General features: G+C 49.3%; 1 protein-coding gene across 1 annotated transcript; it reads right to left on the reverse strand.

Annotated features, from left to right (window-relative positions):
- Window positions 1-3,244: 3,244 nt before the first annotated feature.
- LOC101998227 (tubulin alpha-1C chain) lies at window positions 3,245-6,956 on the reverse strand. The gene is made up of 3 exons (XM_026782480.1): window positions 6,716-6,956; window positions 6,442-6,590; window positions 3,245-4,313 (listed from the first exon to the last, which is right to left on the reverse strand). The coding sequence occupies exons 1-3, from the start codon at window positions 6,834-6,836 to the stop codon at window positions 3,339-3,341; spliced, it is 1,245 nt and encodes a 414-aa protein (XP_026638281.1). The 5' UTR covers window positions 6,837-6,956; the 3' UTR covers window positions 3,245-3,338.
- Between the last annotated feature and the right edge of the window lie 5,529 nt (window positions 6,957-12,485).

The raw sequence follows: 12,485 nt of genomic DNA on the forward strand, positions 1-12,485 counted from the left end.
TCTCTCTCCGAGATCTGAGAATTTACAGAGATTCAGAGACTAAGAAAACAAGGCAGAGGTCTGAAGACTAGACTCTTCAGGCTGAATTTTTTTTTTTTTTTTTTGGTTTTTCGAGACAGGGTTTCTCTGTGGTTTTGGAGGCTGTCCTGGAACTAGCTCTTGTAGACCAGGCTGGTCCGCCTGCCTCTGCCTCCCGAGTGCTGGGATTAAAGGCGTGCGCCACCACCGCCCGGCTTCAGGCTGAATTTTTAATTTGAATTTTACATGTATGAGTGTTTGTGTGTCTGGAGCCCACGGTGGCCAGGAGCCACCTCTGGAACTGGAGTTAGAAATGATTGTGAGCTGCCATGACTGTGCAGGGAACCAAACCCTGGTCCTCTTCAGGAACAGCAAGTGTCTTCAACAGATTTCCATTAGTGTACAGACGTTAGCTAGCAGCTTCCTGCACACTTGAGTGTGTAAGCGCACAGGCAGGCTCTCCCCACTCTTCCTCTGCTTCTTCTCACAGAGTTTTGTCTCGGCCCACTTGGCCCTCAGAGCCATCATGAAAACCCTGGTCCAGACAGTGAGGATGTGAGCACAGCCCACCTCAGAAGCCATTCATGTGTCCGTTTATCCCATCAGACTCCAATGCTGAGACCAGACTTTCTATTCGTGCTCAAGGGCAGATCGTATGACTGTCCGCCACAAAGCAGTGTGGCAGACCTTGGGGTATATTTGTTCTTGCTGCAGGCTAACTTCTGGGCACTTTCCCACCAGCACAGGGGGGGAAATTATCATTACAAGGACAGATTCCTCCCCGACCACGGGCACTTTGCTCTTCAATTCCCCAGGCTCTCCTCTGAGACATTTTTTCCTCAGCAAAGCTATCTTTTCCTCACCTTTCTTCACCCCACGGCCTCTGGCAGCTGAAAAGTTTCCCAGCTCCTTACATCTTGGCTCATGTATAAAACTCATCCAAAGGCTTACTGAGGGAACTAGCAAAGGCTGCTTCTGGCTAGAGGTCACTGCTGGGGGTGAGGATGGGGGCTTCAGGCTCCACCAGGTCCTTCCTAATGCTGAGGGGACCACAGAAGGGCCTTTCAGAATTTCCTCCAGGCACTTTTAATGGGAAAGGCAGACTTGGATAATGAACCTTTTAGGTAGGCTGGGGATACCCTAAAATTGATTTATCTGCTCCTCTTACTGACTCTCCCATTCTCTCCAGTACAAACAACTAGCTGTCATCGTAGCTAGCTCACCCACCTGTGCCCCAAGTTTTAGTCTGATAGGTGACGCTCAGCTCAGCAGCAGGCGCACAAACCACAGATGCTGCTCATAGGGTCACCGCAAAAATGGCTCAGGCAGGGTTAGAGAGATGGCTCAGAGGTAAAGAGCATTGCCTGCTCTTCCAAAGGTCCTGAGTTCAATTCCCAGCAACCACATGGTGGCTCATAATATCTGCAATGGGGTCTGATGCCCTCTTCTGGCCTGCAGGCATACACACAGACAGAATATTGTATACATAATAAATAAGAGCTTTAAAAAAAAAAAACAAAAAATTTGACAATTGCTTAATTCAAAACATACCAACATGACTGGTCCCTGAATTATAACCAGGTCATAGGACCCATACCCTCTTCATGCTGGGCATGTGTTTCTAGACTATCAGACTTTTCAAACAGCGAACCCCTAAGAATTCCTGCCATACTATGAAAAGGGCTAATCTGATGCCCTGGTGCACTTCTCACAACTTATAGGACCACCTTGATAGCAGATGAGAGCTGGAACAATGTTGACCAGTCAATAATGGGTCAATCAGTTAGTAGCAGGGTGGTGGTGGCACACACTTTTAATCCCAGCACTCTGGAGGCAGAGGCAGGTGGATCTGAGTTTGAGGCCAGATGGTGGCTCACAACCATCTGTAATGAGGTCTGGTGCCCTCTTCTGGCCTGCAGGCATACACACAGACAGAATATTGTATACATAATGAATAAAAAAAATATTAAAAAAACTGTCTTATTAAAAAAAAAAAGCCGGGCGATGGTGGCGCACGCCTTTAATCCCAGCACTCGGGAGGCAGAAGCAGGCGGATCTCTGTGAGTTCAAGACCAGCCTGGTCTACAGAGCTAGTTCCAGGACAGGCTCCAAAGCCACAGAGAAACCCTGTCTCGAAAAACCAAAAAAAAAAAAAAAAAAAAAAAAAAGAAACACTGTCTTGAAAAACACCATAATTATTATGATGGGTAAGCCAGTTAGTAATGCCTTCTATTTAAGCCTAACCCCAGGGGCTCAGCCATCAATGTTGGCACATTGAATGTTTTGATTAGTCATCTTCTAAGGCAAGATCTCCTACATCTAAGCTGGCTTCGAATGACCTTGAGTTTATAGCCCTGCCTCTACCTCCACAGTGCTGGGTTACAGGCAGACCTGGGGCTCTGCATATTGTCTGACCCCAACCATATTAACTGGTGTAGCAGGACTTCCAGCTGAGCCTACATTGTTTGGGTCCAGGGTGTGGTCTCTAGCAACCCCACCTTTCCAAGACAGGGTTCCTGTAGTCCTGCAGTCAAGAACACTACCTCTGTCTGTTGGGTGCTAGAATTAAAGGCATGTGCCACCACCATCTGACCTCTACTAACATTTTTCTTCTTGCTACAGGGGCTTGAGTTAGAGAGTTCAAATTATGACTCTTCACAAACATTCCCGATGCCCTTCAAACATCCACAATCTATTATGAAGGTCAAGCACCATACCCTACCAACCCATAAAGATCTCAGCCAAACCTACTTCCCCCAGCCAGCAATTATACTCAGCACATTTGTACTCCTAGGTTCTGGCACATGGAATAAAAGCCTGTCAAAAAAAAAAAAAAAAAAAAAGGATCGTGGTGGCGCAAGCCTGTAATCTTAGCACTTGTGAAGCAAAGGCAGCAGGCTCTAAAGATTCTGTCTTGAACTCCCAAAACCAAGCTAGTAAAACATAGCCCCACTCCAGAGCCAGTCATTCTGCACATTAATATCTGTGATATCATAGCTGCCCTTGAGTTCAAGTGGCAGAGACTCTGACCTTTGACCTAAAATCAGATTTATGTTAAGCACAGAACACTAGGTAAGTATAAAAACAATCGGCGAATCACTAACCTCAAATGGACCCACTAAAAGGGGTCACTCGTGGAGGCAGAGGAGCAAGCCAGCTTGGACTATCTAGCAAGATGCTATCAAGGGGGAGGGAGAAGAAACTAAAGCAAAAGCCAGTTTCCCACTTGCACTGGAAACATTTTTATTGACAATTTAGGACAGTTACACACAGACAACAACAAAGAAAAGACAATGAAGGGTAGACAATGCACCACGGGGCTAATATTCTTCACCCTCATCATCTCCTTCAGCACTATCGGCCCCAACCTCCTCATAATCCTTCTCCAGGGCAGCCATGTCTTCACGGGCCTCAGAGAACTCCCCCTCCTCCATGCCCTCACCCACATACCAGTGCACAAAGGCACACTTGGCATACATCAGATCAAACTTGTGATCTAGGCGAGCCCAGGCCTCAGCGATGGCTGTGGTGTTGCTCAGCATGCACACAGCTCTCTGGACCTTGGCCAGGTCTCCACCAGGTACCACAGTGGGAGGCTGGTAATTAATGCCAACCTTGAAGCCAGTGGGGCACCAGTCCACAAACTGGATGGTACGCTTGGTCTTGATGGTGGCAATGGCAGCATTGACATCTTTGGGAACCACGTCACCACGGTACAGCAGGCAGCAAGCCATGTATTTACCGTGGCGAGGGTCACATTTCACCATCTGGTTGGCTGGCTCAAAGCAGGCATTGGTGATCTCTGCTACTGTAAGCTGCTCATGGTAGGCTTTCTCAGCAGAGATGACAGGGGCATATGTGGCCAGAGGGAAGTGGATGCGAGGGTAGGGCACCAGGTTGGTCTGGAATTCTGTCAGGTCAACATTCAGGGCTCCGTCAAATCTGAGGGAAGCAGTGATGGAGGACACAATCTGGCTAATGAGGCGGTTAAGGTTAGTGTAGGTGGGGCGCTCAATGTCGAGGTTTCTACGACAGATGTCATAGATGGCCTCGTTGTCCACCATGAAGGCACAATCAGAGTGCTCCAGGGTGGTGTGGGTGGTGAGGATGGAGTTGTAGGGCTCAACCACAGCGGTGGAAACCTGGGGGGCTGGGTAGATGGAGAACTCCAGCTTGGACTTCTTCCCGTAATCAACAGAGAGCCTTTCCATCAGCAGGGAGGTGAACCCAGAGCCAGTTCCCCCGCCAAAGCTGTGGAAGACCAAGAAGCCCTGAAGACCTGTGCACTGGTCGGCCTGTAAGAAAAAATAAAGTTCATTTAATGTTGAGAGACATCTTGTGAAAGTTGCGATGGGTGTTTAAGAGTCTGTGACTAACTACTGATAAAGTTCTGGAATCAAGAGTAGCCGGCCAGAGCAGTAAGGAACTGCTCAGTGACTCAAAGGGACTTCTGGAGGCTGAGGACATTTCCTAACTGATTTTAAAATCAACTACTTCCATCTTCATTAGGACATCAGATCTGAACACACAGCCGACTTTAGTTGCTGGGAAACCAGGCTCTGGTGACCAAGCTGTGGGTCAGACCACAAGGGCACCTTGAAATCAGCTGGAATTTCCAGAGGGCTAGATTCAGACCTCTCATATGTTGCCAAATCTGTGAGTGAAACATCTAAGCTGAAACACAGGACAGCCAAGTTTCACTACCCAGGGTAGTGTCAGGCCATAGGTGGTGGGTCCTACCTCATGTGGGGCAAAATTAATTTCTCTATCTCACTTATTAAAATAGTGACCTGCCGGGCGGTGGTGGCGCACGCCTTTAATCCCAGCACTCGGGAGGCAGAGGCAGGCGGATCTCTGTGAGTTCGAGACCAGCCTGGTCTACAAGAGCTAGTTCCAGGACAGGCTCCAAAACCACAGAGAAACCCTGTCTCGAAAAACCAATAAATAAATAAATAAATAAATAAAATAGTGACCTAGCTCAGGTTGCAAATTAAATGAGTACCTGGACTAATGCTTGGCACAGTAGACACTCAGTATGTCGGGGTATCTATTCATTCCGGGCAAGGAGAGTCCCTTTCTATCAGCACTCCACTAGATACCTCAGGCCACCAGGGCTCCCCGCTCCACTCAACTGGTCTACCTACTAGCAAATCGTTACACAAGAGCAGGCCAAATCTGACCTCCACGTACTTTTTTTCTGGTCTTGGAGACAGAATCTGGTACACACTAAACAAGTATTCTGGTGCTTGGCTCCCTCCCTGTGACCTTACAGATAGAGCAGGCCACTGAAACTCTAAGTTTGCAGACTTTACTGATCCAGAGTTCAGGCATCCTATGGTCTAATAATGTCAAGCCCGTCCTGCAGACAGAGGCACCAAGGTCAAAGGCAATTCTAGTAGAGATCCTCTCAGCAGGGTAGTGGCTTTTACTAGGTTTCTGTGCCCCTGAATAGTCAGTGTAGCTCAAACTTCATTTGCATTGGAACAATTAACCCAATCCCAAAGGGAAGTCAAGAAAAGCGTGAAGTTATGAGGCAAGCCCTGGCTTTAGGAGACAAGCTGTAGTTGGACTTAGCATGTGATTTCCCCAGTAAACAGCTTGCTGGCCTATGGGCCTGCATGTTAATCACCGACAAGCCTGGCAAAGGGTAGTCATCTGATTCGGTGGCTCAATAAAACACATTTACCAGCTTTCCCGATAGGACTAGAGTTGCTTAGGTCCTTTCAGCCAGAGCCAGTTGGCTGCCCTGAATGCTACTTCTCTGGGATTTCTGATCTTGGACCTTCAGGTTCCAACAATTACCTGCTTCCCCAATAAGGAATCTCTTGACTCCACCTCAAGCTTTGTTGGAAGACTCTTCCGCAAGCTCTAATTTTTCTTCATGTGTGTGGTACCCACAGAGACAAGAGCGCACCAGACTCGAGTTAGACACTGTGAGCCACTATGTGGGTCCTGGGAATCAAATCTAGATCCTCTGGACAAGCAAGCTAGTGCTTTTTGCTTAACTGTTACGCCATCTCTCCAGCTGTTTCTAAATGGCTCACATGGGCTTCTTGGACCTGAAACCTTGTTCCTTCTGTGATGAGGACTGAAATCAGGGCCCTGTAAATGCTGGGTGAAGACACTATGAACGAGCCGCAGCCACGGCTGAGCCTTCACTGCTAGCTAACATGAGAGCCTACAGATTTCCAAATGAGCTTTATCAATTAGTCACATGGAAGTGTCAGCCACCTACTCAGTGTGACTAAGAGGATCTAAAGAGGAGTGTGAACGTCTGAGCTGGAAACAGAAGCTTAACATAGTCTTCACTGTCGGGGGGGAAGTTTTCACCTGGACAGCTGAGTGTCCTCGCTGAATTACCATAATGCCCAAAATTTTGGTAAAACCATCCATAGAACTTCTTCCCCATAACAATGCACTTACCAGCTTGCGAATTCTGTCCAAGACGAGGTCGATGATCTCCTTGCCAATGGTGTAGTGGCCACGGGCATAGTTATTGGCAGCATCTTCCTTGCCTGTGATGAGCTGCTCAGGGTGGAAGAGCTGGCGGTAGGTACCAGTGCGAACTTCATCTGGAAAAGAAGCACAAGTCAGCCACCCACCACCAACACTGGCTCACTCATCCTTCAGCGTCTGAAGAGAGATCTGAGGATGTGACCCGGGCAGAATGCCTCAGGGAAGCCCCTGGTCCACTTACCAATAACCGTGGGCTCCAGGTCTACAAACACTGCCCGGGGCACGTGCTTGCCAGCGCCTGTCTCACTGAAGAAGGTGTTGAAGGAGTCGTCTCCTCCCCCAATGGTCTTGTCACTTGGCATCTGGCCGTCAGGCTGGATGCCATGTTCCAGGCAGTAGAGTTCCCAGCAGGCATTGCCGATCTGGACACCAGCCTGGCCGACGTGGATGGAGATGCACTCACGCTGTGGAAAGGGGAAAGAAAATGTCAGAACAGGACAAGTGAGGAATTAGGGATGGCTCACATCTAAATGACAAACCTTCAAAGACATCATCGCTCCTGTATAGAACATTTCACAATCAAAAGATCTAACTCAAGGGAAAATGCTTTCAGGTAGGCATTAATGCTATTGACCTACTAAGCAAGGCCAGGCCCGTCCACAGACTGGATCCCTAATAGTTCAGGCTCAGTTCCCGCTACTGTAAAATGGCACACATGATGCTAGAATCCCCAGCTCCTGAAGCAGGCAGTCCTTAACCTAAACAGAATCCTCCCTTCCAGGGCTGAGTCACTTGACTAGTCACTCTGAGCTCATTGTGGTTCCCTTTAATCCAGTTCTTTAAGAGACAAAACTTCCTCTCCCCTGTAAAACCAGCCTAAGCCAACCCCATGACTCAGAGAAAATGCTAGGTAAGCAGTTGACTCTAGTGTGGCCAGAGGCAGCCTTTCCAACAGTGAAGACTCTAATCTGTAAGGAAAGCATTTTCCCTCCACTGTCAACCCATCTGCTGGGAGGAAAGGATGCTGTAAGGGCCAGACGGCTCCCGAAACTTCACCACACTAAGAAATGAGGCTGGAGAGTGGGGAGAGAAAGGAGAAATTAGTCGTTCCCCAGGAGATGATATTGTACGCTTCTGGCACTACGAAAAAGTAATTGCGAGAATCTAACAGTGGGGGAATATTTGTTTTTCATTCCTTCCTGATCACACTAATTCTGAAGCTACCAAACCCATATTCGATTAGTCAGTGAAGCAGCCCTGAGGAGGAGGAACCCATGCTCATAATTCCTAACAGAGGAACCTCATCGTTCCTACTTTCATGCTTGCATTTATTTATCTTGTTTCTTTAGAGACAGGGCTTGTGTAGCTTTTCTGGAACTTGTTCTGTAGGCCAGGCTGCCCTTGAACTGAGATCCACGGGACTCTGCCTCTGGAGTGCTGGGATTATTTAAAGGTGTGCGCCACCACTGCCAGGCCTCTGGGTACTTCTATGAAGCCATTTCCGGAAGTCCACCCTGGGGGGGTAGCCCTGTTCTAAGAGCTGAGTTCCAAATTAAAGAAAACATGCAAAGCACCTATGTCAGCTCCTGGGCAGGAAACGATAAGTTTCACAGCCCAGGATAGTGAAATAAGACAGGACCAACAACCTTTGACCTGGCCTTTCCTTCTGTGCTTCCCATAAAGCAATCAAGGGTTCTGATCACAGTGAGTTCAGTGTCTCCTGCCCTGAGGACTGTGGAGGAGGTGCAACTCCTGTTCAAATGACCTTCACCTGGACTTTTGGAACCTCCAACAGTCCCGGAAGCTAGAGAACTGCCTACAGTCCAGGAAGCCACCTCTTCCTATAATGCAGCAGTCTTTTGGTCCCCAAGTCAGTCTATACTGCCTCTTCCGGCTGCCAGGATGACTTGGAGGAGTTTAACTGCCAATCTGAGTTTAATCTCTGGGACCTACTTAGTAGTGGAACAAGGGAACCAGCTTTCCCATGTGGTCCATCAACTCCACAGGCAAGCTGTAGAGCACATACATCCACAGATAAATGCAAAAAATCTTTAGAAAACAGCCAGGTGGTGGGTGGTGGCGCATGCCTTTAATCCCAGCACTCCAGAGGCAGAGGCAGGAGGATCTCTGCGAGTTCGAGACCAGCCTGGTCTACAAGAGGTAGTTCCAGGACAGGCTCCAAAGCTACAGAGAAATTGTCTGGAAAAAAAAACATTAAAAAAAAAATCTTTAGAAAACAAACCTGTCTCCTGGAAGCTAAAAAGGCAACGTCACCAGCCACTTGGGCTAGGAAGTCAGATGAGTCACTTGGTCTAGTCCAGCCTCAACTGGATGAGCAGCTAGCTTGTCTTTCAGTGCTTGCCCAACAGGTGAGCCCCAGGCTTTCCGAGTTGCATCTTTTGGACTAGCTTAGTCAGAAGCATTCAAGCCAGGCGTTACATACTTTTGTAACTACAGCACCCAGTTACTTCCTGAATCCCCCTTTCAGGATACAATTTTTAAAGTTTCTTCGGGTGTGAAGAGGAGCTGGTTCATTTGGTAAAGGGGGTTTACAACGGAACCTCAACCCCAGGGAAAGCCGCCCACTCCTGGCCCACAAGCTTACGGAGGATTCTGAAATCAGAGCCACACAAGCGAGTTAAGTGAAACAAACCACAAGCTTTTGGGCTGGGGATTTAATGCAGTTGGAAGAGGTCTTGCCTCGGTTACTCCAGCTCTGCAAAACCTAGACGTGCCATGGTGGCACAAGCCTGTAATTCCAGCCCTAGGGTGATCTCTCCCACCCCCCAAAAACTTCCATAGACCTTCAAAAACCACTCCTAATTTTTATTATCCCTAGAATGCTTGCAGGGTGGTAGTGGCACACTTTTAATCTCAGCACTCAAGTGGCAGAGACAGACAGACCTGAGTTCAAGGCCAGCCTTGTTTACAAGAACAAGTTCCAGGACAGGCTCCAAAGCTACACAGGAAACCCTAACTCGAAAAAGAACAAACAAAAAGAAAACAAGAGAACCTGATGCCCTTTATGTAGTGGTGGGGCCCTTGACATTTTGTTTGTTTTTTCCATAGCTTTTGGAGACAGGGTTTTTCCATAGCTTTTGGAGCCTGTCCTTGGATTAAAGGCGTTGTGCCAGCGTCGCGCGGCCTTGGACAGGTTTGTTTCAACAGGATTTGTCCTGCAAATGAAGTAGACCAGAGATCTGCCTCCCTCTGCCTCCTGAATGCTGGGGTTAAAGGCATGTGCTACTGTTTTTGACCTTAACCAGCTTTATGAGAAACGCGGGAAGGAGCTAGGACAAAAAGTGGTTAATGGAGTTGTCATCATGAATTATGAAACTGCGCCCTTCAAAAGCAGTACCGGTATGGAGTTTTACATCGTTCCCTTCTATTCTGAGGTACTGAATATGAACTCGGAGGCTTCCAGGCTAGGCAAATGCTCTCCTAAAATATTTACACTTACCTAGCAGGAAGGTTCCCTTTTCCAAGACTAGTTACTGCAGCCCACACTAGCCTGGGTCTACCTAGGGAGCCCGAGAAGCCCTAAACTGAACAATCCCCCTGCCTCAGCTCCCCAAGTGTTAAACTACCCACCCAGGGTCTCACTGGCTGACCTAAACTTAATACCCACCTGCCTCTGCCTCCAGAGCCCAGAGATCAAAAGCTACCAGCCTCCCATCCTGAGGTCCTGTTTCTTTAAAACTGAACACGGCCCATGGGTGGTTTGATCATTGTTTAGCCAAGACTGGTCTTGAATTCAGCATCTTCCTGCCTCAACTCTCAAGTTTAGAAATCAAAAACTATTTGTTGAGCAGGGCAGTGGTGGCGCACGCCTTTAATCTCAGCACTCGGGAGGCAGAGCAGGCGGATCTGAGTTTAAGGCTAACCTAGACTACAAGAGCTACTTCCAGGACAGGCTCCAAAACTACAAAGAAACCCTGTCTCTAAAAACCAAACAAATAAATACAGCAAAACATGTGTTTTTGATAGAACTTTGCTCTATCTTTATAAAAGAAAACTAATTTAGCTTAATATACCCCTGAGCTAGAAATAGGCTGGATTAGGGGGATATTGGACGGCTGATTGTTCCCTTTCACGGAGGAGCTCTCCTTCCCAGGTGCACAGCTGCAGCTGGCAGGTCCCGGGATTGGCCACAGGTGACTCAGCAGCGAGTCACAGGGCGTGGGGACGGACGGTGCCCGGAAGTGTTTGCTCAGTCCGTCCGGAGCGCACGAGGTCCTCCGGGGTACCCCAGCTGGGAAAGGGACATCATTTGAGAAAAAAAGGAGACCCTTTAGTCTCTCCACTCTCGTGGTCAATGTGAAAGCTCCCTGCCTTTCCAGGGGCGGCCAGCGGAACAGACGGGATGTTCTCCTCCCAGTGCCGTCAAGAGGGAAGTACGCGATTCCAGACCAAAGCGATTCAGTCTGGTGGACTAGCCTTTCCCACCCCGGTCGTCAGAAACCAGCCGAACTGGAGGCGGCCGTCGGGGGGCTGTCGCAGGCACAGATCCCCGGGCAGCCCGCAGTTCCTGACGTTCCCATCCCGGCCCCACAGCCACACTCACCATATTTAGTCCTTGAAGTGGTCCGCGAAAACTGAGTCGGAGAGGGTGATTAGGACCTCCCACTAGCAGACTACCAAGGAGTCCGGGGGAGCAGCAGTGAGAGGTCCGCCTCCGGGAGAGGTCTTATATACCCTGGCCCAGACCCGGCGTCGGGAGGGCGGACACCAGACCCCGCCCCGGGCCGCACCGAGGGCGATGATTGGCGAGTTCGAAAGTTCAAACCAAACTCTGTAGACCGAGTTGGAAAGGAGGAGAAGGGGTGGAGACGTGGAGGGTCGCTCCAGGGGCCAGGTGGGGCGGAGGGAAGGCGATTGGACGTTGAAGGACAGGGAGATCTTTGTGCAGGTAGAGGGGGTGGCCAGGACCGCAGCCGGTCGCTCCACCCAGCCCTGCGGAGTCCGGAAGAGTGAGCCGGCGAGCGGCCGCGGGCAGGGTGGTGACTGCGACAGCCTTGGGGGCCCAGGCTGGAAACGCCCAGTTTATTTGACGGCACAGTGGGAAGGGCGGAGCTGAAGTTAGCGGCCGCCGAAGCCGCCTCTCAGCTGCACAGGTGCGGCACCTGAAGCCGATCTTGTTTCCTAATCTTGCCGCCACTGGGTCCTAAATACTTCACGCATCCTCCCTCCCTTCTCCCACCTCCAAGTACTGGATTTCTGCCCGCTCAACCGCAGCGCTCTTTCCACAGGTTTTATTTTTGAAGGCCGAGTCTGCCTCAGCCTTCAGCTCTAGTCCTCTTTAAGTGAACCTTCCGAGTCTTGAGAGCCTTAGCCTCGTAGGTATAAAGAATTATTCGGTCCACTATAAGAGTGACTGCTAAGCCGAGCACAAATCCCAGTACTCGGGAGGCAGAGGCAAGTGGATCTCTGTGAGTTCGAAGCTAACCTGGTCTACAGCGTGAGTTCCAGGACAACCAGCGAAACCATGCCTCAAAAAACAAAAACAAACAAACAAACAAAAAACAGAAAGAGAGATTTATGGGGCCTGAGGAGATGGCTCAGCGGTTAAAAGTACTGAATGCAGCCACCACGTGGTAGCTGACAACCATCTAGAGTGGGATCTGTCGTGGAGGCGTACGTATAAATAGAGTGCTCACTCTCTTGAAGGGTGGGTTTCTGGCCGTGGTGCTCAAGCTGGTCTCAGGTGACCCAGACTAATTCCTCTCTGATTCTGTGGGATGCAGAATTGACTGTTTACTCCGCATCACCCCATTTGATCTGGTCCAAGAACCCAGAGGCAGCTGTCCCCGTTTTAAACATGAGAGCTCAGGGAACCACGTGGGATTAGCAGCGCTTTCCTCCAGCACTAAGCAGACTTCTTTTTTTTTTTTAATATTTATTTATTTTGTATACAAACTGTCTGTGTGTATGCCTGAAGGCCAGAAGAGGGCACCAGACCTCATTACAGATGGTTGTGAGCCACCATGTGGTTGCTGGGAATTGAACTCAGG

The sequence above is a fragment of the Microtus ochrogaster genome, chromosome 15 (assembly GCF_000317375.1).
Source record: "Microtus ochrogaster isolate Prairie Vole_2 chromosome 15, MicOch1.0, whole genome shotgun sequence".
NCBI classification, from domain to species: domain Eukaryota; kingdom Metazoa; phylum Chordata; class Mammalia; order Rodentia; family Cricetidae; genus Microtus; species Microtus ochrogaster.